The following is a 19569-nucleotide window of genomic DNA, read 5'->3' on the forward strand; positions in this document are numbered from 1 at the left end:
TGCGCTCTGCAGGGCAGCATTTCCCAGCCCCTGCAGCATCTCCCCCCTCCCAAAACCCTGTGGGGAGAAGGGACCCCTGGCAGGCAGCAGAGGCACGGGCAAAGTGCAGACACTTTAATGCGAGTCCCTTCCCAGCAGATCCCCGCGGGGAGCGCGGCACCTCGGTGGGCAGTGATGGGGACCCACTGTGGCCACCCCTCCTGGGACACTCCTGGAGGAGACACAAGTGGGGCCTCTCCGGCCACTGCCACCACCGTGCTGGCCCCACGCACCCCCCCTCCCACCCACTCGACTCAGGCACTGAAGAGAGACCCACACCCACGTGCTCGGGGGGCCACGGGGCTGCTGGCACGGCGCTCGCCCCAATCCCCCCCGTGCCCACGGGCACACGGACACGGAGCAGCAGCAGCAGCAGCACTTTTCCAGTGTCACTTGCCACAGAGGACGGATGCTCTGGTGGCCCCCCGGCCCCATTTTTGGCTGCGACGGGCCCAGGGATGGGCACGAAGTGCCTGGAGGGACCCGGCTGTCGGGGAGGAGGCAAACCAGGACCCCAGGGCTGTGTGGGGAGGGGGACAGAGTGGCTGGCAGGACCTGCAGCGCAGACATCCCTCCCCAGGGGCGGGTGCCCCTCCCGGGGCTGCAGCCGGGCGTTTGGCACGGTCCCAGGGCAGCGGGTGGCTGCAGGCTCCTAGAAGACGTAGATCTTGTCCCGCTGGACACAGTCCAGGTCATCGTCCAGCGTCAGCAGCACCTGTGGGGCGAAGGCAGTGAGGGGAGCGGGGCACTGGTGACCTGGGGACAGCGGCTGCCATGCTGGTGGAACCAGCACCTACCAGGAAGGAGCCGAACATGGCAATGGAGGAGAGGAAATGCCAGATGTCATGGTCGTCAAAGAAGTCGAGCAGGATGCAGTCACGGTTGTGCTCCCGGGATTCAGCTGGTGTTTTCTGCCAGGCACAGGGCCAGCGTCACTGCTCCTGCCCATGGCCACCCTGCCCACCCTGCCACCCGTGCCACCCTCCTGCTCACCTGCCAGGTGCTGAGCCCCTGGAAGAAGAAGAAGAGGGCGAAGCCCCAGACCACGGAGGTGCTGATGATGCAGAGCAGGGGGATGAGCTTGATGCGCTCGCCACTGCGGAGCTGCGGGAGAGGCCGGGGTCACCGTGTGGGCAGGAGCTGGCAGCAGTGCCCACCCCTGCCCTGCCCTGCCCATGGGGCCCAGGGCTCAACTCCCACCTTCATGATAATGTAGAAGGCGAAGTAGAGGAGGAGGTTGCAGATGCCGATGGCCAGCAGGTAGGAAGCAAAATCATTGGGGCGGACTATGAGGCCGTAGGCAGCGCTGGGGAGGCAGGGACAGGCAATGGGGTCAGCCTGGGGGTCCCCCTGCCATGCCCACTGTCCCCAAAGCATGTCTGCAGCCCCCAGGAGATCAGGCAGCACGTGGGGACTCCGGGGTGCCACAGCTGCAGGGGGACCTGTCATGCTGGGCTCACAGCTGCCATGAGCTGCCAGTCCCCAGCCCAGCTCCATGGAGGGATGGCAGTGCCACAGGAGAGAGGTGGGGGCAGCAGGGATGGGGAGAAGCAGGGTGGGATCTGCCACGTGCCCAGCTCTGCACTCACAGTGACCAGTTGATGATGTTCCCCATGACCAGGAGCACCATTCGGTCCTGCAGAAGAGGAGGGGGCTGTGAGGGGCTGGAGGAAGCTGCTCTGGGGGGGCTGCCAGGGACGGTCTCTGCAGAGCCGGGGGCCCCGTGCCAGCACTCACCACGTACATGGGCCCGCTGCACTGCCGCACGCAGTCCGTGTACAGCACGTGCAGGATCCTGCGCAGGATGCCCGAGTCTGTGGGGACAGGGGAGGTGACACAGGGGGGCCACCACACTGTCCCCTCCCACCTCGCTCCCGGTGCCCCCCCTCACCCAGCTTCCAGCGCCCCATGTAGTACAGCTGGGTGCTCAGCAGCAGCGTGGCCACGATGTGGATGACGGAGAAGACGATCCAGAAGGCCGTGTTCCCCTTCCCAAAGACCTGCAGGGCAAGCAGGGGGGCGGGCAGTGAGCCCTGGGGGCAGCCAGCCCCCCTCCCTCAGTGCCCACCACACTCACCACGCCCACCACGGAGAAGAAGATGACGAGGGCCAGGCAGGCGTAGGCGCTGTAGGCGCTGGCGTTGATGTCCGGGTGACGCTTCTGGTAGAGCTTCAGCATGCAGAGCCCCGCAATCATGTACATGAAGGAGGTGTCTAGGGGGGCACAGTGGTGAGAGGGGTGTGGGTGGCCCTGCTGTGGGTAGAGGGGACCAGGGGGGGCACTCACCGAACTGGAAGTTGGTGTAGTTGGGGCAGACGTGGTAGCAGGCGCTGAGCAGCCCCTCCATCATGAGCGCGGTGCCCATGGCGTAGAAGAGCCCGAAGTGCTTGGGGATGCCGCACTCCTGCGGGGCAGAGGAGAGGCAGGGAGGGGAAGTGGAGGGTCCCGGGAGGCTGAGCCCCCCCAGGCAGCTGGAGCCCCCCAGGCAGCCCCGTCCCTCACCAGGGCGTGGGTGTCGTTGCGCAGCAGCGCGCGGTTGTAGTTGATCTCGCGCTGCAGGATGATCAGCAGGAAGAGCAGACCCAGCAGCACGTAGCCCAGGTTGCTGAGGATGTTGTTGAAGGCGCTGCGAGGAGCCGGTCCCAGCATGGGTGCTGTGAACCCCCTCCCTCCCTGGGGTCCTGCTGCAGCCCAGCCCTGGGCACAGGGGACCCCCAGCACCCTCCACCAGCCCCCAGCCCACCTGAGGTTCCCCAGCGGGTGGGCGCACAGGAAGTTGTAGTAGCAGATGTCCTGGTTGCCAGTGACATTCACCACCTGTGGGCACGAGCAGGGTGAGGGACACAGGGGGCTCCCAGGGACGTCCCCACCATGCTGGGGAGCTCAGTTTGGGACTGCAGCCCCCAGAGCTCCCAGAGAGGAGCCCCTCCCCGCTGCCCTGGGCACACTCACCGTCTGGTAGGTGATGACGAGCTGGATGACGGGCAGGGCGTAGAAGACAGCGATGGTGGCGATGTTCCTGGGAGAGGGTGGGGCTGTCAGGGGGGCCCTGCTGTGCACCCCAGGCTGGGACACTGCTGGGTGCCCCCCTCCCCACTGCCTCCCACTCACCAGAAATAAATCTGGTACTTCTTCCGCAGCACCCGCTTGTCCTTGCGCGCCAGGTCGGCCACGCACAGGTATTGCTGGAAGGAGAGGGGGGTCAGGGGCCTGCCTGGCCAGCAGGGGCACGCTGGGGCTGGGGGGGACACGCACCTTGGTGCGGATGACGTTCTTGTCATAGTCGATGTCGGCCAGCGTGTCGTAGTCGTCCTCCTCCACGGAGCTGAGCGAGTCCAGGCGCGGCCGACTGGTGACATTCTCCAGTGACCGCTCCCCTGCGGCCGGGCCGGGGCCATCAGCAGGGCCCCAGGGCCATCAGCAGGGCCCCGGGTCCATCAGCAGAGCCCCAGGGCCATCAGCAGAGCCCCAGGGCCATCAGCAGGGCCCCAGGGCCAGCCCGCCTTGGTGCCCACCCCTCAGAACCCCAATCAGCCCCAATTAACCACTGGGCTGCCTCCCTGCCAACTCACACTGGGGACAGGTTTCAGCTCCCTACAGCCCTGCCCTGGGGACAGCTGGTGGCTGTGCCCACATGGGCAAGCATTGCCCCATGTCTGTTCCCCGGGGCTCTGCCACGCTGGGGAACACCGAGGGCCAGGGGCTCTGCAGCCCCGCAGGTGCTGTCCTTGCTCTGAGGGAGGGGAGCGGGGGTTCTGTGCCCTGGGCACAGCCTGGGGCTGGGCAGATTTCGCCTTCATTGGCCCGACCCTGCCCAGTACCAGCATCTACCCATGGGAATGCTCAGTGGCCTCGTCGGGGCGGAGGGCGTGCGCCGCTTGAACTGCTCCTGCCCTTCAAAGGAAAGCCAGAGTTACTGAAGCAGAGCTCCCTGAGGTGTGTCACACATGGAAACCCCGCTGGGGGCTGCACCGAGGGGCCAGCAGCCTCAGGACCCTTCCCAGAGATGGAGGGGACAGAGCCAGGATGCCAGCGGGCATGAGGCTCCGCAGGGCTGCAGCCACACAACTCACCCACGTAACTGTAGGAGACTTCTGCTGAGCCCAGGCTGTCTGTGATGCCCTCGGTGCTGCTGGAGGAGCCGTTCCCTGCAAGGACAAGGACAAAGGACAGGCAGAGGCTGGGCACAGCCCATGGGCAGGGCTGAGGGACAGGGGACAGTGTGTGGCACTCACCGAAGGAGCCGTAACCGTAGCTGTCGTAGGGGCCGTGGTTCAGGAAGGAGTCGGGGATGCTGCGGGAGTGACCTGTGGGACAGGAGGGTCCCTGTCACCCTCTGTGGCACCCCTCACCCAGGGCTGCAAGGCCATTGGGCACACAGCAGCTCCCACCACCCCTGCCCTGGCACGGAGTGAGCTCAGAGCCAAGGACAGAGCTGCACCTACCCAGGAGTGATGCTGGGAGTCCCCGGAAAGCCACGAGAAGAAAGAGATAGACCTGGTGAGATGCACAGCCCCAGCACAGCCCTGCCAGCCCCACAGCAGGGACCTCCCTGTCCCCCTGACACTGGGATTTACCCCCAGGGACTCAGGGGGATACTCCTGCAGAGGCAGAGGCTTTGCCACAGGCTCAAGAGGGCAGAACAATGAGGAATTCCCCAGGCAGAGCCCTCCATGCTGCTGGCTGCTGCCTCCAGCCCTCACCTGTGTCCAGGCTGGGCGAATCCATGGCTGCCAGGAGCCCCTTCCTCTTGTGCTGCCTGCCGAGGGAAGTGGCTCTCAGCCCGTCTGTGACACTGCTGGGGTGAGGGGACACGGCCCCAGGGTCCCCAGCAGGGCTGTGCCCACGGGCTCAGCACCCACGAGGGCAGTGACACCCAGCACTCACCGGCAGCTCTCCCAGCAGGCGATGAGCAGCGTGAGGATGTAGAAGGAGAGGAAGATGCCGAGGCAGAAGAGCACACTGCGCACGTAGGCCTCGGCTGTGCAGAGCCAGGACAGGCCCTCAGCAGGGGTGGCACCTCAGGGGCGCTGCCATGGGTCCCCACAGAGCACCCCCAGCCCCCCCAGCCCCTCCCAGACTCACAGGTGATAGCGGGTGACACCATCACCTCCAGTCTCTTCTGCCGGTTGTGCTGATCCACGGGCTCATCTGGAAGAAGGCAGGGACAGGGCTCAGCTCTCTGCCCTGTCCCCAGCTTGTCCCCACACACAGCCCACGGTGGCAGCCCCACTGCAAACCTGGAGAGGCATTCTTGGACAAGGGGTAGTAGGGCAGAGCCCCCCCGCACGCCTCGTCCTCCGTCTTCACCACCACCACCACATAGAAGCTATGGCTGGGGAAATCCTTCTTCTGCAGCAAGAGATGGGGTCAGCAGAGCCCAGCAGGGGATCTCCCATGCCAGAGGTTATCCCAGGGACGTCCTTTGTGGGCTCTGGCAGCACCAGGCAGGGCCCAGGCACAGCTCAGCCCTGTGGCATAGCCCTGTGCCCACCTGCACCGTGATGGCCGCCTTCTTCGTCATGGTCTGGTACATCCCGATGAAGGCCACGTTGTTGTCCAGGTCGTAGACAGGGCACTGCGGGGGCAGAGGGGCCGTCAGCCCCCATGGGCACCCCAGGTCAGCCAGAGAGGAGACCCACTGCCCAGACCTACCAAGATGTCCTGGATGGAGATGACGGAGCAGGGGAAGGCCATGGCTGAGGTCACCTTCACGATCACCGAGTCCACTTCCTCGGGGAACTCGTACTTGAAGTACTGTGGGGAGAAAGGTCCCATTGATTGCTGCCATGGTGGCCACGCTCCCCTCCTGGGCGCAGACCCCCTGTGCCACGCCGTGCTGGCTGCCTCACCTGCGGCTGGGCGGCCGTGGCATTGAAGCTGAACCTTTCATTGGTCCTGCAGAGAGCACGGGAGAGGTGATGGGTGGAGAGGAGAGCCCACAGTCCCTGCAGCCCCTACAGGCAGCGGGCAGGGAAGGGGACCAGGGCGCAGGGCTCCCCTCACCGCAGCACAAAGTTCTCCACACGGGTGACCCGCAGCTGGTAGGAGGTGTTGAGGGAGAGCGTGGAGACATCCACGTAGAAGTGCTGGGTCTCCACCTCAGCCTTGGTCTGTGGCTGGCAGAGCGTGCGGCTCACCTCCTGGTACGCGTATTTCCGCTGGTACCTGGGCAGGGAGAGCCCAGGTGTGTGCCCAGCCTGCCCTCCCAGGGACCCCTGCGTGGGGCATCCCAGCCTTGGGAACTCCTGCGTGGGGCATCCCAGCCTGGGGAACTCCTGCGTGGGGCATCCCAGCCTGGGGAAGTCCTGCGGGGAAAGGAGGAGTCCCTGCCCGCCCCCTGGTACTCACAGGCCCCGGAGGATGAGCGGCACCTGGAAGGAGACCACCGCCTCCTTCTGCCTCACCACGAAGAGGACGGGCTGGTCCTTCTGGTCCGAGAGGACATGGACCGACACCCGCACGCCCTCGGTCTGCAGGGACAGGGGCAGTTGAGGCGTTGGCCGGGCAGGTCGGGCCGCGGCGGCTCGAAGCGAGGGCTGGACTTTGCTCGGCCGCCGTGGCAGAGGCTGCCGTGCCCGGCGCACCCCGCAGCCGCCCCGGGCACGGTCAGCCCGCGGGGGACGCGACCACCCCGGCTCACCCTGTTCCTGCGGACGCTGTGGTTGAAGGCGTAGATGTTGAGCAGGTTGGCGTGTACCCAGTCGCTGTAGGTGGTGTTGAACTGCGCTTCCTTCTCGTGCACTTCGCGGTCCCCGTGGGGCAGGGGCTGGGGCCGGACGGGCGGCGGGGGCAGCAGCGCCCCGGCCAGCAGCGCCCAGGCCAGCACGGCCGCCCCGGCGCCCGACATCCCGCCAGCATCCCCGGCCAAGGTCCGCGGGGCGGGACGGCACGGACGGCACGGAAGGGACGGGTCGGGACGGGACGGGACGGACGGACGGACGGACGGGGCGCTCAGCCGGGGCGCGCCCGGGCGCGCTGCGCCATGGCCGGGCCGGAGCGGTGCCGGGCGCGGTGCGGGGCTGTGCCGAGGCGCGGAGCCGCTCCGGGCCGATCCCGGTGCCGGTCCCCTGTCCCCTTCCCGTTCCGCACCGCGGTAAACACGGACCGGCGGTGACGTCAGCCCCGGCGCACGCCGAGCGCCCGGCCGGGGAAGTGACGCGGCGGGCGGGGCGGGGGGACCGGCCCGAACCGGGGGAACGGCCCGAGCTAGGGGAACGACCCGAGCCTTGGGGACCGGCCCGGACCGGGGGAACCGGCCCGAGCCTTGGGGACCGGCCCGGACCGGGGGAACCGGCCCGAGCCCGGGGGGACCGGCCCGAACCGGGGGGACCGACCCGAGCCTTGGGGACCGGCCCGGACCGGGGGGACCGGCCCGAGCCCGGGGGAACCGGCCCGAGCACGGGGGAACCGACCCGAGCCCGGGGGGACCGGCCCGAACCGGGGGGACCGACCCGAGCCGGAGGAACCGGCCCGAGCTCGAGGGACCGGCCCGAGCCCGGGGGACCGGCCCGAGCTCGAGAGACCGGCCCGAGCCCCAGGGACCGACCCGAGCCCGGGGGACCGGCCCGAGCACGGGGAACCGGCCCGAGCACGGGGAACCGGCCCGAGCACGGGGAACGACCCGAGCCTAGGGGGAACGGCCCGAGCTGGGGGCACCAGCCCGGCCGGGCACCCCCGTCCCGCAGCACTGAGCTCCGTACCTGACCCCGCGGGGGAAGCCCGGCTCCATAGGGAACTACACAAGGGATGCCCTGTCCTACGGGGCAGGCCCTGTCCCATAAAATACCCCAAAGGGGAGTCCCTGCTCCATATGGGATCACATAGGGACAGCCCTGCTGTATAGGGGAGCCCCATGGCCATATAGGACCCCGGCTCCAAAGGGGAGTCCCTGCTCCATATGGGATCCTGTACAGGAAGCCCAGTTCCCTGTGGAACCCCACAGAAAAAGCCCTGGTCTGTAGGGCAGATCCTACCCCATACAGAACGCTGTAGGGCAGCCTGTCCTGTATAGCCCCTGCTCCATAGGAGACCCCATATGGAGCCCCTGGCCCAAGAGGGAAGCCCGGTGCCGTGCAGCACTGCAGGCACCCACCTAAACCCCTTGCCTGGCCTCCCTGCCCCTAAAGTACCGGAGGACATGGAAGAATCCTGCCAGAGGACGGGTGGCTCTGCCCCATCCCTTTCTCCTGCTGCTCTCTGGATTCCTACTGGGGTTCCTGCACCCTTTCCCGTTTGTTACACCCTTCACCACCAGAGATGGAATAATTCAAAGTAACTTGAGAGTTTTCCCATGCTTGGGGGAAGCAGGAGTGATGCCACAGTGGATTTTTGGTGTGTCTCCCAAAACACCTCCCAGTTCCAGCTGTTGCTGAGCCTCCTGCTTCCAGGCCTCTCTCCAACAGCTCTGTGACCTTTCTATCCCATTTTATTTGCCTGCAGCTGGGGGTTTTGATTTAAAATCCCCCTCTGAAGGGGCTCAGCCCTGTGTCGCCTCACTCAGAGCCACTTCCTGGGCTGGCTCTGACATCCAGGACCGCTGCCAGCTTCCTGCTCTGCTCCAGGGGACAAACGCCACGAGACAAGGCTCTGCTGCTATTGTGCACTTTATTTCTCCGGGCCCTCCTGTCCCTGAGGATCCCACAGCTTGGACAGTCTGCCCATGGTTTCCAGGTGCAGGTGGTGGCGCTGGAGGCAGATGGGACAACCTCAGGGACAGACATGCGGGAAGAGAAGCAGAATTCCGGCCGACTCCTCGGCCCTGGTGGAACTCGAGTCGCCTCTTGCAGGATGGCTGTGAGTGGGATTGCGTGGGGATGTGCAGTCCCTGTTTGTTCCAGGGCCATTTGAGATCAATCTCTCGGGAATCCAACACAGGCCGATGTCCTGTCGAGGGCCAAAATAAACCAGGCCCCTTCACCTGCAGCACCGTGCTCACAGGTTTGGGTGCAGCACCCAGATCTGCACGGGGAAAGGAGGAAAAACAGACAAAACCAGCCCCAAACGGAGTGGGGAAAGCAGGAATTAAACGAGGAGCAAGGATCTGGCAGAGCACAACTCCCAGAGGCGGGGAGGACCCGCAGTGGGAGCTTTGGCAGCGCCTGCCCGGCCCCATGGAGAGCTCCAGGAGTGACCAGGACAGGGCAGGAGACGGCTGGGCACACACACACACACACAGGCTGCGACACAGTGGGTGAAACATTGACATTTATATTGAAATATGCACTAACAGTGACTTCTACCAGCCGATGCATTTTTGCCAAAGCAGAATCACAAAGGTTGTGTCCCGGGGAAGGCTCAGGGCAGCGGGTGGGCAGCAAGGGGAGGTATGGGGGCCTCCCTGCTCCTGCCTCACCCTCCCCGGCACCTCACAAGACTCTGTCATTTCACATCTTTTGTTTGTTTTCCTCTCTGCTGCATAAACACAAAACTGGACATGCTCACTCAGAAGAGGCCACAGCTCCAGCCCAGCCCTGTCCCGAGGGACATCCAGAGCTGGAACTGGATTTTTCTCACAGGAGGCACTCGGATTTCAGCACGGGGTGAGCAGGAGGCAGAGCCCCTCTTGCCCACCACACCTCTCAGGTGAGCAGGGCAGTTTCCTGCCAGGCAGCAACAAGCAGAGCCGAGAGCACTGAACCAGCACAGAGCATGGCACCTCAGCAAGCCAAGCCTAAGCAGAGCCAGCAGAGCCTCCCTAGTGATGCCAGAGCCTGCCAAATTCCCCGGGCCACTCGGCACCCTGCCCACGGGGCTGGCTCACAGCGAGCACAGGGTGCTGAGCAGAGTCAGAGCTTTACTGCAGAGTACATTCCTGGTTAGCATCGCTTCAGCCAAATGCAGCAGCAGCAGGGAGGGAAGGGAGCAGGGGTGCAGAGATTAAACTAGCCCATGGCCTTTTCTCACAAGCCTGGAGATGGAAAGCTCTCAGGGAGCAAGAAGGGTTTTATCCCAGCTCCCTGAGGGGGCTGGGGATGGGATAAACCCTTCCCCAAGAACTCTCCACTGCACTGTACTTTTAACATTTGATTTTCCACTTGCCCTTCCCCAATATTTCCAGCCAAAGCTCATGGGAAGCACGAGCAGTGCTCTCTCAAAGCCTGCCCTGCAAGGCCGTGGAGCTCCAGGGAGCAGCACCCCTGGTCTGGATCATGGGGGTAGGATGTGATCCCTCCTCTCCCATGGCACTCTGCAGCTCCCTGTGTCTGATCCTGGCCAGGGGAATGCTTCACCTTTCCTTCATCTGTGTGTAGATCACATATACTGGAAACAAAACACACACTATGCATGCAATCCAGGCAGGAATCCTGCTATGATCAATCCTACAGGAGGAGGGGGATGAGGTGGGACGTTAGGGGATTCCTCAACGCTAGGTCAGAGTTACACACCAGCCCTTGGCTACAGCAAAGGGCAGACAGACTATGTACAGTACCTATGGGCTTCAGCAAAGCCACCTGACACCTGAACCCCTCCCTTGGAGCACAGAGTGAAGCTCTCTGTTCCTCCCAGGATTACCTGCCTGGCAACCCACAGGAAGCACAAACCCAGCGTGGCACCAACTGAGCTCCAGCTCCAGCAGGTAAGGCAGGGAGGAACAGACTTGGTTTAAGATAGGTTATTTGCAAGTTATCAATTCATCTAGGGCTCTGCCTCTCGGCTCCAAACCGCTTCTTTCTGGAAGAGAAGCTCTGAGTTTGAAATGAAAAGTTGTTTTGCTACAACCAGCCCTCTGAACTACAAACCAAACCAAAACCGCACGGAGCCACAGCCCTTTAGGAGGGCACCTGCCCCTCTGGCTCCCTTGCTCGAGGTGAGGAGCAGTGTCTAGAGCAGGAGAAGCTACACATTAACTCCACTTTTTACTCTAAGAGGCCGTAGTTGCTCAAATAAAATGTTTATACAAGTAAACCAGTAGTGATAAGGAAATATACACCTTGGGATCTGTAAAGCTTCAGAGTGATTTAGGCCTTGCAGCCAGGGACTCTTCATGTGGGTTTGCTTTAGAAAAAAAAGGATGTAACAGTCATACTTAATAAAAAAATAGAAAACAAACTGCGAAGAGCCCAGGCACCTCAGAGGGATGTCTGTCAGTTCCAGAGGAGTGAGGAAGTGACTGCCAATTACTGGATCATTAAAATCCTACACTGAGCAACTGCTAAAAGCCAGCAACATCACAGGCAGCAGGAGCAGGGGCCAGCAGCAGCACCCAAATGGGAGCATTCCCAGGAGGGCTGCGTGGGAGGAAGGGAAGGTGCCCCCGCTAGCAGGACTGGGGAAACGAGCACAAGACAAGCACTGGGGAGTGTTACACGAGTTCAGGTAACTGTTTGCTTCTTTGAATTTCTGAATTCCAGTTTCAAGCTGCTTCAGAAAGGAGTGAGAAAGCAACACGTGTCATTTAACCCCCCCTCAGTAAACAAACAAACAACAAACAAACAAAATAAACCCAAAACCGCCTAAAAGGTGGAACCGAGTTTGGAAAAATGCATCTGTTCTGGCTTTTGCAAGTGGAATGTGATTCTTGTTCCCAGGCAAATACACAGAGCACGATGGCTGCAGCCAGGAGCGGGCTGTCGGACAGGCTACAGGGGGTCTAGGACAACCACGGGGCAACAAGACATGAGAGGGGCACAGAGTGACAGTCCTGTTCTCGTTTCAAATGAGGAATGGTTTAAAAGTAAAACTCTTCTTCAGCTAATTTCCTCCTGCAATAAAACCAACCCAGCCGGCCCTCGTATGTACAAGACCAGTTAAACATGAGCCTTCCCCCTCAAAACACTAGGTACGGACATCCGGTAACATTCTACAATGGAAAGTGCTTTAAGAAAGAAGGATTCTGTAGTGCCAGTGACAGAACTGATCTGATGGGCTGGATGATGCTCTCCACGCTGACAGCAGCGACTCAGGCCAGGGCAGCTCGTTTCTCCTCGGGGGTCTCCTCCAGCAGCTGCATGATCAGTTCGTGGAGGGGCTTGCAGACCTTGGCGTAGCCCCCGCCCGTCAGGTGCAGGAAGTCGAACATGTCGTGGTAGGAGATGGTGCCATCCGAGTGCACGAAGCCCACGTCCACGTCCAGCAGCTGCACGTTGGGCAGTTTGGGCAGAGAGGCTTTCAGCAGATGGTTCACCTTGGCGTTCTTCTGCCGCAGCGGGTTTGGCTTCTCTCCACGAGGTAGCAGGCCCTGGCACGGGAGGAGGCAGAAAAGAGATTTGATGCTCTGATGGCACCAGGAGCCCTGCTTTCCCTTCCAATTCGGGCTGCCTGTCAAGACTTAGGATGTCTGTGACAAGAGGAAATCATCCCTTCAGTCGGAATTTGTCCATTCAGGACTAATGTGAAATGCAAGTGAAGGAGCCAGATGAGCTCCGAGCACTGACTGGCAGGGAAACTGCTTTCTTTTATTTTTTAAATGTATCAGCTTGTGCTCTTTCCATACACTTCCAGCTCCTCAGCAAGACAGGCGGCAACTTCCTCAGGACAAGGAAGCCAACTAGGATTCCCAATGCCAGCTGGGATTTGGGCACCTATTTTCCTCTTCACAGGGGAAACATTAACATTAATAAGGGGGATAGTTACTGGGAATGAGTCCACCCAGCTCTGGAATGGCCAAAGGAGGGCTCCTGCAATGCCAAGCCAGTGAGGGGAGGCACAAAGCAGAAGGCAGATCAGGGGACTGCCCTCCCAGCACCACCCAGTGACTCCCAGTAAGGCAGAGGCACAGCCCAGGAGCAGGGACGTACCAGCACAATCACTTTGGCCTGTGGCTGCTGGGTGTTTATCAGGCGCACGATGGCCTCAATTCCCCCTGCGACTTCTTCTGCTGTGTTTTCGTGGTTATTTGTTCCAACCCAAACAACAATGACCTGCAAGGAAAGAAAAACGTTTGCAGCTTTTCCAGAGGCAAGTGGTAACAGGGCTGATGACCCTGAAATCCCTGCATAAACATCATCTGTGGCCAGAGAGCTGCAGGGAGAGTCAGGCTCAAGAGTTCAGCCCTGGGGCTGGCACTGCCCACTGCCCTCAGGGATGGCACTTGTGCCAGGCCTGCAGCTGCAGGGGACCTTCACTGCACACCTGGATACCCTCACTAGCTCTGCAGCTCATACCTTGGGTTTAATGTTCTCCAGTTCACCGTTCTTCAGTCTCCATAGAACATGGCCCGTGGTGTCTCCACCAATCCCAAAATTCAGTGCATGGAGCGGTGAGAAGAGCTCTCGCCAGATCTGCAAGCAGAAACCAACATGCAGCTTCAGAGCAGCATCCTGCCTGTGAGGCAGAGACACCACACGGGGTCCTCGAGGTCACTGAGGGCAGGCACGAGCCCTGCTCTGAAAACTCTCTCCACAAAGGGCACTTAGACAAGAACGAGGCTTTATGTGGAGTCAGAAGAGATGGAGCTGCTGAGGTTCAAGCTCTCAGACCTGGCACAAAGGAAGGAAAGATCTCTGGAGCAGTGATTTGCTGCACTCATCAGAGCCCCAGAGCGCTGATTTACTGCAGACCATGGTGTCCCTAAGCACAGGGCCTTTGAAGAAGGAGTCTATGACCTGATTAAATCCTTCTCTTCCCCAGGTAACAAAACTAGAACAAAGGGAAGCAGCTCTTGCAGAACAAAGCTGCTCAGCTGCCACCACAGCAGAAGAGAACTCTTCTTTCCCTCAATAATTTTAGGGAGGAACCAGTGGAACAATGCCCCTGGCACCCTGAATTCTACAGGGTGCTAAGTGTGTTCTGGCCATGCCAGGTACAGCCACAGGGAACTCCATGGCCCTCAGGAGGCTGAGATCTGAGAGCAGCGGGGCTGTGCACGTGTGCCAAAATGCAGGCAGCCGGTCCTGGCCTCAGAGAGGGAGGCAAAAGCAGCCAGGTAAAGCAGTGTCCAGGCCCTGGGGAGTTCAGGAAGCAGGGCAGGAGGGCCTCAGGAGACAGCAGTGAAAACGGGAACAGTGGAAGTCATCAGTGATACACATGATCAGCCACTGGGTTGGAGAGAGATGCTCCAATTGCTCCCAGCCTCCCTCCCCTCCCTACCTCGTACTGCTGTAGCAACTGCACCATGGAGTCCCCCACGAAGAGCACGTCGGGCTCCTTGTCCTTGCAGTCCAGGACAAACCGATTGTGCTGCCAAAGAGAGGACAAGGTGAGCTCCGGGTGACACTGCCCCAGGGCATCCACCCCTGCTGCAGCACAGGGACAGCTGCCCTGCCAGTTCCCCCCGCCATGCCCTCCAGCAGCCCTGCTGGCATTAACCCCTGAGCTGCTGGACACTGCCCCCAGCTCCACAACCCCGGGAGGATCCCGGGTTGGATGGAACTTGGCGTGGTTTAGTTCATAGCCATTGCTCCTTGTCCTGTCACTGAGCATCACTGAGCAGGGTCAGGCCCCATCTTCTGGAGATTTTGTGTGGATTGATGGGATCCCCTGTCAGTCTTCTCAGGACTAACCCAGCTCAGCTCCTGCAGTCACTCCTCATCAGAAAAATGCTCCAATCCTCTCTTTGCCCCATCATGGCAGGACACACAGGTGTGACACAGGTGTGACAGCTGCCAGCTCCAGGCTGTTGTGATCTCGGGGTCCCAAGTGTAGCCTGGCCCAACACCCCCCCAGTGAGGAGGATCCCCTGCCAGCCTTACCTGTGACATCCACCTGTCATCTCCCTGAATGTCCTCAGCGGCGTGTGGGACTGCTGCCGGGTTGGAGTCCCCCATGCCCATCCTGTTCCTGTGGGAAGAACAGTTCACAGCTGCTCCAGCAGCTCCCACAGCAGCAGGGCTGGCAAAGGGCTGCAGGAATCTGCTGCACACAACTCCTGCCTGCTCCTGTGCCTGCTGGCAGCTGGCTGGGAACAGCAAGACGGATGTTGCTCCATGCCAGAGTGACTCTGCAGCACACGTTCCCCTGGAGCCAGGCCCCGATGGATGCCCCAGCACAGAGAACAAAGCCCAGCTCCAAGGATGCTCTGCAGCCCCACACCTGAGCCATGAGGCTTTAACAGCTCAGCAACAACGGCTGAGACTCCCAGGATAAGTCCCTATTAGTGCCCAGGGATCCAGCTTACAGCTGCTGAGCTGCACAGTCCAGGTGGATAATCTGGCTCTGGGAGCAGAGCAGCGTGGTGGGATTGATCCCATTGATCCCAGAACCATTACAGATCGGGAGGGGTCTCTGGAGATCACCCAGTCCAGCCCCCCTGCCAAAGCAGGGCCAGCTGGAGCAGGTGACACAGGAATGCATCCAGGTGGGTTGGAATGTCCAGAGAGGGAGATCCCCATCTCCTGGGCAGCTGTTCCAGTGCTCTGCCGCCCCGCAGGGGAAGAAGTTCCTCCCCACGTTGCGGTGGAATTTGCATTTTAGTTTATGGCCCCTGCTCCTTGTCCTGCTGGTGGGCATCACTAACGAGAGCCTGGAACCATCCTGTGGCGCTCCCTGGAGATATCTGTGCGGATCGATGGGATTCCTTTCTCCGGACTGGCCAGGCCCAGCTCCCCATCATCTCCCCATCACAGAGATGCTCCAGCCCTTCATCATCCTCGCACATCCCAGAGGATCTACGGCGGGAAGAGCAGCGGGACGATGCTTCCCGCGGCCGCCGCTCGCAGCCCCCCGCGGCGGGCCGGGCCGGACCGGGCTGGGCTGGGCTGGGCCGGGCTGAGCAGGGCGGGTTCCCCCCACGGCCCCCTCCCCTTCCTCCTCCCGCTGTCCCCGCTCCCCGGCGGTGCTGGCGGGCGGGCGCCGCCCCGCCCCGCGGTGCCCCCGCACTCACGGCGGCTGCGGCTCCTTCCCCCGCGACTCCATGGCGGGCGCGTCCCCTCCGCTCGGCCCCGCGCCTGCGCCGCTTCCGCTTCCGCTTCCCCGCGCGCGCCCCTGCCGCCGCTTCCGCCCCGCGCCCGCGGAACTCCCGCCCTCCCCGCCGTGACGTCACTGCGGCGCTCCCGTGACGTCACGCCGAGGCGAAGCGCCACCCAGGTGGGGGGTGATGGAGTCACTCCCTGATGGAGTGATGGCACGAGGAATCCTCTTCCTGTTTATCGTGGGTTTCACCCTAAAACCGCGGCACCTCCCGCCCCTCGCCGTGACGTCATTCTAACGCCCCTGACGTCATTCTGCCCTGCATGTGCGGGGTCCCTGATGTCCCTACAAGGAGTCATGTCACAAGAACAAGTTTCCAATTACCGTGGGTTCTGCCCCAAAACACAAGCAGCTCCCTGGCCCCGGGGATGCACCAGATGGGGCGGTCTCACCATGACATCATTCAGCTATCCCCACTGGAACGTGACGTCAGACTCATCTCCCATATCTCACTGGTTTCTCCCCAAAATCGCAGCACCCACGGCCCACCTCAGCCTCTCTCCATGACGTCATTCTCCTCCCGAGATGACGCGTGACCCAGGTGTATGTGACCGGGGGAGGGGGGCCTGTCCCTGATGGCGTGACGTCACGCGCGGCAAGTTTCCCATTTCCCGCGGGTTTCTCCCCAAACCCGCAGCGCGCTCCTTGCTCTCCCCTCTGTCCGCCGCGCGGGGGCGCCCTCCGCGGCCCGCGCGCCCGTGACGCGAGCGGTGACGTTAGAGCGCCGCCCCCGTCGCCATGGCAGCCGCCCGCCCCCCGGCGCCCCCCCGCGGATGAGCTCACGCGGTGCCGCAGCCCCGCGGGGGGGTTCGCTCCGCGCGACAAGATGGCGGCGGCGGCTGCGGCGGGAGGAGGCGGCGGAGCGGGGGCTCCCCCCGCGGCCCCCCGGCTCTCCCCGGCCCCGCCGCCCCCGCGGCCCCCCGGGCCCGCCCGCATCGGCTACTACGAGATCGAGCGCACCATCGGCAAGGGCAACTTCGCCGTGGTGAAGCTCGCCACGCACCTGGTGACCCGCGCCAAGGTGAGTCCCCCGCGGGGGTCGCGGCGCCGGCCCGGTGAGCGGGGAGCGAGCGGGGAGCGGCCCCGAGCCCCCCCTGCCCCGGGCGGGCGCTGCCGGGGAGCGGGGCCGCTGTCACGGGTGACACGGGTGTCCCCGCGGGTCCCGTGGCTCCGGGATAACGTGGAGGTGGAGCGGGGGGATGCTCCCGCGGTACCCGGAGATGCTCCCGGCGAGCCGGGGGGGCGCGGAGCGCAGGTGGGGGACAGGTCGTTTCTTACCGAGACGGTGGGAATCGATCGTGGCCGAGCCCTCCGGGCCGTGGGAAAGCGCAGGGAGCAGCGCGAGGAAGGAAGGGCCTCCCGAGGGAGCGGCGGATCCAGGTGGATCCAGGTACGGCCGCGCTGCCAGGTGAGCCCCGGAACACGGCGGGAGATCCGGGTGGATCCCGGCACGGGCGAGCCCCGGAGCGCGGCAGGAGATCCGTGAGGAGCCGCTCTGTTGCCGCCGTGCTCCCGGTGGTGCCGGTGACACCGGGCTCCCGGGCACGGCTCGTGGTGCTGCATGCAGCAGTGCCAGCCCGGGGTGGCCCCGGAGCTGCGGCAGGAGCGGGGCTGGCACGGGCAGGCAGCAGACAGGCCCGAACCAAAGCCCTGCGCCTGCCCTGCTCTTGGCTCCGCGCTGGCTCCTGGAAGCGCTGCAGAGGGAGGATGGTGTTGGCTGGCCTTGTCCCTCTGTCAGTTCCTGGGCTTGTCCCTCTGTCAGTTCCTGGGGTTATTCCTCTCTCAGTTCCCGGGATTTTCCCTTTGTCAGTTCCTAGGGTTGTCCCTCTGTCAGTTCCCGGGGTTGTCCCTCTATCAGTTCCCGGGGTTGTCCCTCTATCAGTTTCAGGGATTATGCCTCTGTCACTTTCTGGGGTTTTCCCCTCTGTCAGTTCCAGGAGCAGCATTGTTTTGAAACGGGAGGAGAAATCCGCCATCGCCTTGGTTTGTTGGAACTCTGGCTCTTTGCCCGGATAATAAGATGAAATTAATTTCAGGGGCTATTTAAACATCAGTTATAACACCTCCTGGACAGTTCTTTTCAGAGCTGGGCTGTATTTGCCTGCCCTGACGGCTATTTTGTGCCTGCAAGTGCTCGATGCCACAATTTAACCTGCACTTGAGGCTCTGTGCTGTTGTTCTCCCCGTGATGAACCTGAACCTTGCTGAGAGTAACAGGGTGATGGGTTCAGGTGCTCCAAGTGCAGGGCACTGACCCCTCTGGAGATCATTCCTGGAAAATGAGGGATCTAGCTCCAAGCTGCTTTCCTGTTCCTGTTTCCAGACTCCCTCCTTGGGTCAAGGTTTCTTCTCAGTGGTGCTGACGCTGAAGTTTGCAAAACACCAAACCAGAGACCATCTTTTGTGCAGGAATAGTTGATTTTGTCCAAAGAACGGCAGAGTACACACACACATTTTGTCTGGAAATTGTGTTACAGGTTTACAGGGCCAAGGCTGGATTTTGCATGTTGGCCTTTCATGATGGAAGGGGACACTAAGCTTGGAAAGCTTTGCTTTGCAGCAGTGTACACTCATTCCTACTGCCCTGGAATGACCGAGGGTGGGCTGTGGAGTTGAGGAAGCAGCTTTCTGGTGGGATGGTGAGGTGCTGGGGACTCTGGAGCAGCGGCTTTGACCTGCAGCACCTTCCCTGCATGGAGGAGACCCAGTCCCTGTCCCTCTGAACTCTGGGGGCTCCCCGAGCCTGGGGAAATACCTGTGCTGGAACAACTGCCATCTGTTCGGCTGAGCTGGGATAGCTTGGAGCTGAAACTTGACCTGGAAGCTTTCTTAAGTCCGAGGTCAGGTTTCCTTTCAAATCCCAGCCTCTGGAGAGGAGTGTGAGTGAACGGATTGGATTCTGCTTGCAGACCCTGAGCACTGTGGCCTCAGTACTTTTCCTTCACTGACAGAGCTGTTGCTGTTGGCTCTGGGAGAGGAGTGGGGAAGGAGAAAGGAGCTGCTTGGTTCAGGCTCTGGGACTCATGAGATTAGGGGGGAGGCGTTGATGTAAATGCATTGGAAAGGCCAAATCCTTATGGGGAAGCATTTTTGACTGGCAGCAGAAATACAAAATAATGCTACTGCGAGCTTGTCTTCATCACAGTTACACTTTTAACACTTTGACTTAATGGAAACAACTTGGAAGCGAGTGAAACCTTGGCAAAATGGTCCCATTTAGGCATCTGAAAGAATTCTTTGATCACGAAACGCAGGCGCAGCCCGGTTGCTGCCTGTGCTGGCAGCCCCTTCCTGAGGTGATCCTGCTCTCGCAGTAGTAGCTGCGTAAGAGAACCGGGCAGCTCAAATATAGCCACCAAATCCCTGCACAAACTTGACCCCGTGTCACATTCTCTTAGAGAAAAGCGGGTTTGCTCGTCACGGCCCCTCCTCGGGAACCGCGCTCCTGCACCATCTCAGACGGAATTCCGCTCTGAGTGGCTGTGTGAGCTTGGAAATGATGTACCCCGTGATTTGGGGCCTTTTCCAGAAGGTGGAACTAGTGATGGTGTGGGCTGGTGTCCATTGCTGAGCCTGGCGTTAGAGGTGGTCTGTGGATGGGTGTTGGATCCTGTTTTCCTTTCTGATGGACATTTACCAGGTCAAGTGGACTTTGACATGACAGCTCGAGATAAACAGCT

At 61.6% G+C, this 19569-nt stretch overlaps 3 protein-coding genes across 9 annotated transcripts in view; 1 reads left to right on the forward strand and 2 right to left on the reverse strand.

The window, feature by feature from the left end:
• Nucleotides 1–99: 99 nt before the first annotated feature.
• SIDT2 (SID1 transmembrane family member 2) lies at nt 100–7178 on the reverse strand. 4 transcript variants are annotated; one of them, XM_054647414.2, is made up of 28 exons: nt 6684–7178; nt 6392–6513; nt 6047–6208; nt 5893–5938; nt 5696–5797; nt 5535–5618; nt 5281–5392; nt 5126–5191; nt 4928–5021; nt 4744–4799; nt 4486–4497; nt 4276–4347; nt 4114–4188; nt 3872–3934; nt 3296–3417; nt 3152–3225; nt 2993–3059; nt 2784–2857; nt 2543–2666; nt 2327–2444; nt 2117–2253; nt 1931–2039; nt 1777–1853; nt 1629–1675; nt 1240–1345; nt 1033–1143; nt 837–950; nt 100–754 (listed from the first exon to the last, which is right to left on the reverse strand). In XM_054647414.2, the coding sequence occupies exons 1-28, from the start codon at nt 6888–6890 to the stop codon at nt 692–694; spliced, it is 2616 nt and encodes an 871-aa protein (XP_054503389.2). In that variant the 5' UTR covers nt 6891–7178; the 3' UTR covers nt 100–691. The 4 variants fall into 4 exon arrangements, 3 of the variants coding, with proteins under 3 accessions (XP_054503389.2, XP_054503386.2, XP_054503387.2); XM_054647411.2 differs by lacking the exon at nt 3872–3934; XM_054647412.2 differs by lacking the exons at nt 3872–3934; nt 4486–4497.
• A 1452-nt stretch (nt 7179–8630) lies between these two features.
• On the reverse strand, nt 8631–15942 carry PAFAH1B2 (platelet activating factor acetylhydrolase 1b catalytic subunit 2). The gene is made up of 6 exons (XM_054647417.2): nt 15804–15942; nt 14674–14761; nt 14072–14161; nt 13147–13263; nt 12781–12903; nt 8631–12221 (listed from the first exon to the last, which is right to left on the reverse strand). The coding sequence occupies exons 1-6, from the start codon at nt 15833–15835 to the stop codon at nt 11943–11945; spliced, it is 729 nt and encodes a 242-aa protein (XP_054503392.1). The 5' UTR covers nt 15836–15942; the 3' UTR covers nt 8631–11942.
• A 692-nt stretch (nt 15943–16634) lies between these two features.
• Nucleotides 16635–19569, forward strand: part of SIK3 (SIK family kinase 3) — a 69785-nt gene continuing 66850 nt past the window's right edge. For 2 of the 4 annotated variants that reach the window (XM_054647401.2, XM_054647402.2), the window contains exon 1: nt 16635–16910. In XM_054647401.2, coding sequence (XP_054503376.2) covers nt 16716–16910 — 195 coding nt within the window. In that variant the 5' untranslated portion in view covers nt 16635–16715. The remainder of the gene's footprint in view (nt 16911–19569) is intronic. The other 2 variants (XM_054647403.2, XM_054647404.2) reach the window with 1 other exon arrangement.

The sequence above is a fragment of the Agelaius phoeniceus genome, chromosome 23 (genome assembly GCF_051311805.1).
Source record: "Agelaius phoeniceus isolate bAgePho1 chromosome 23, bAgePho1.hap1, whole genome shotgun sequence".
In the NCBI taxonomy this organism is placed as follows: Eukaryota; Metazoa; Chordata; class Aves; order Passeriformes; family Icteridae; genus Agelaius; species Agelaius phoeniceus.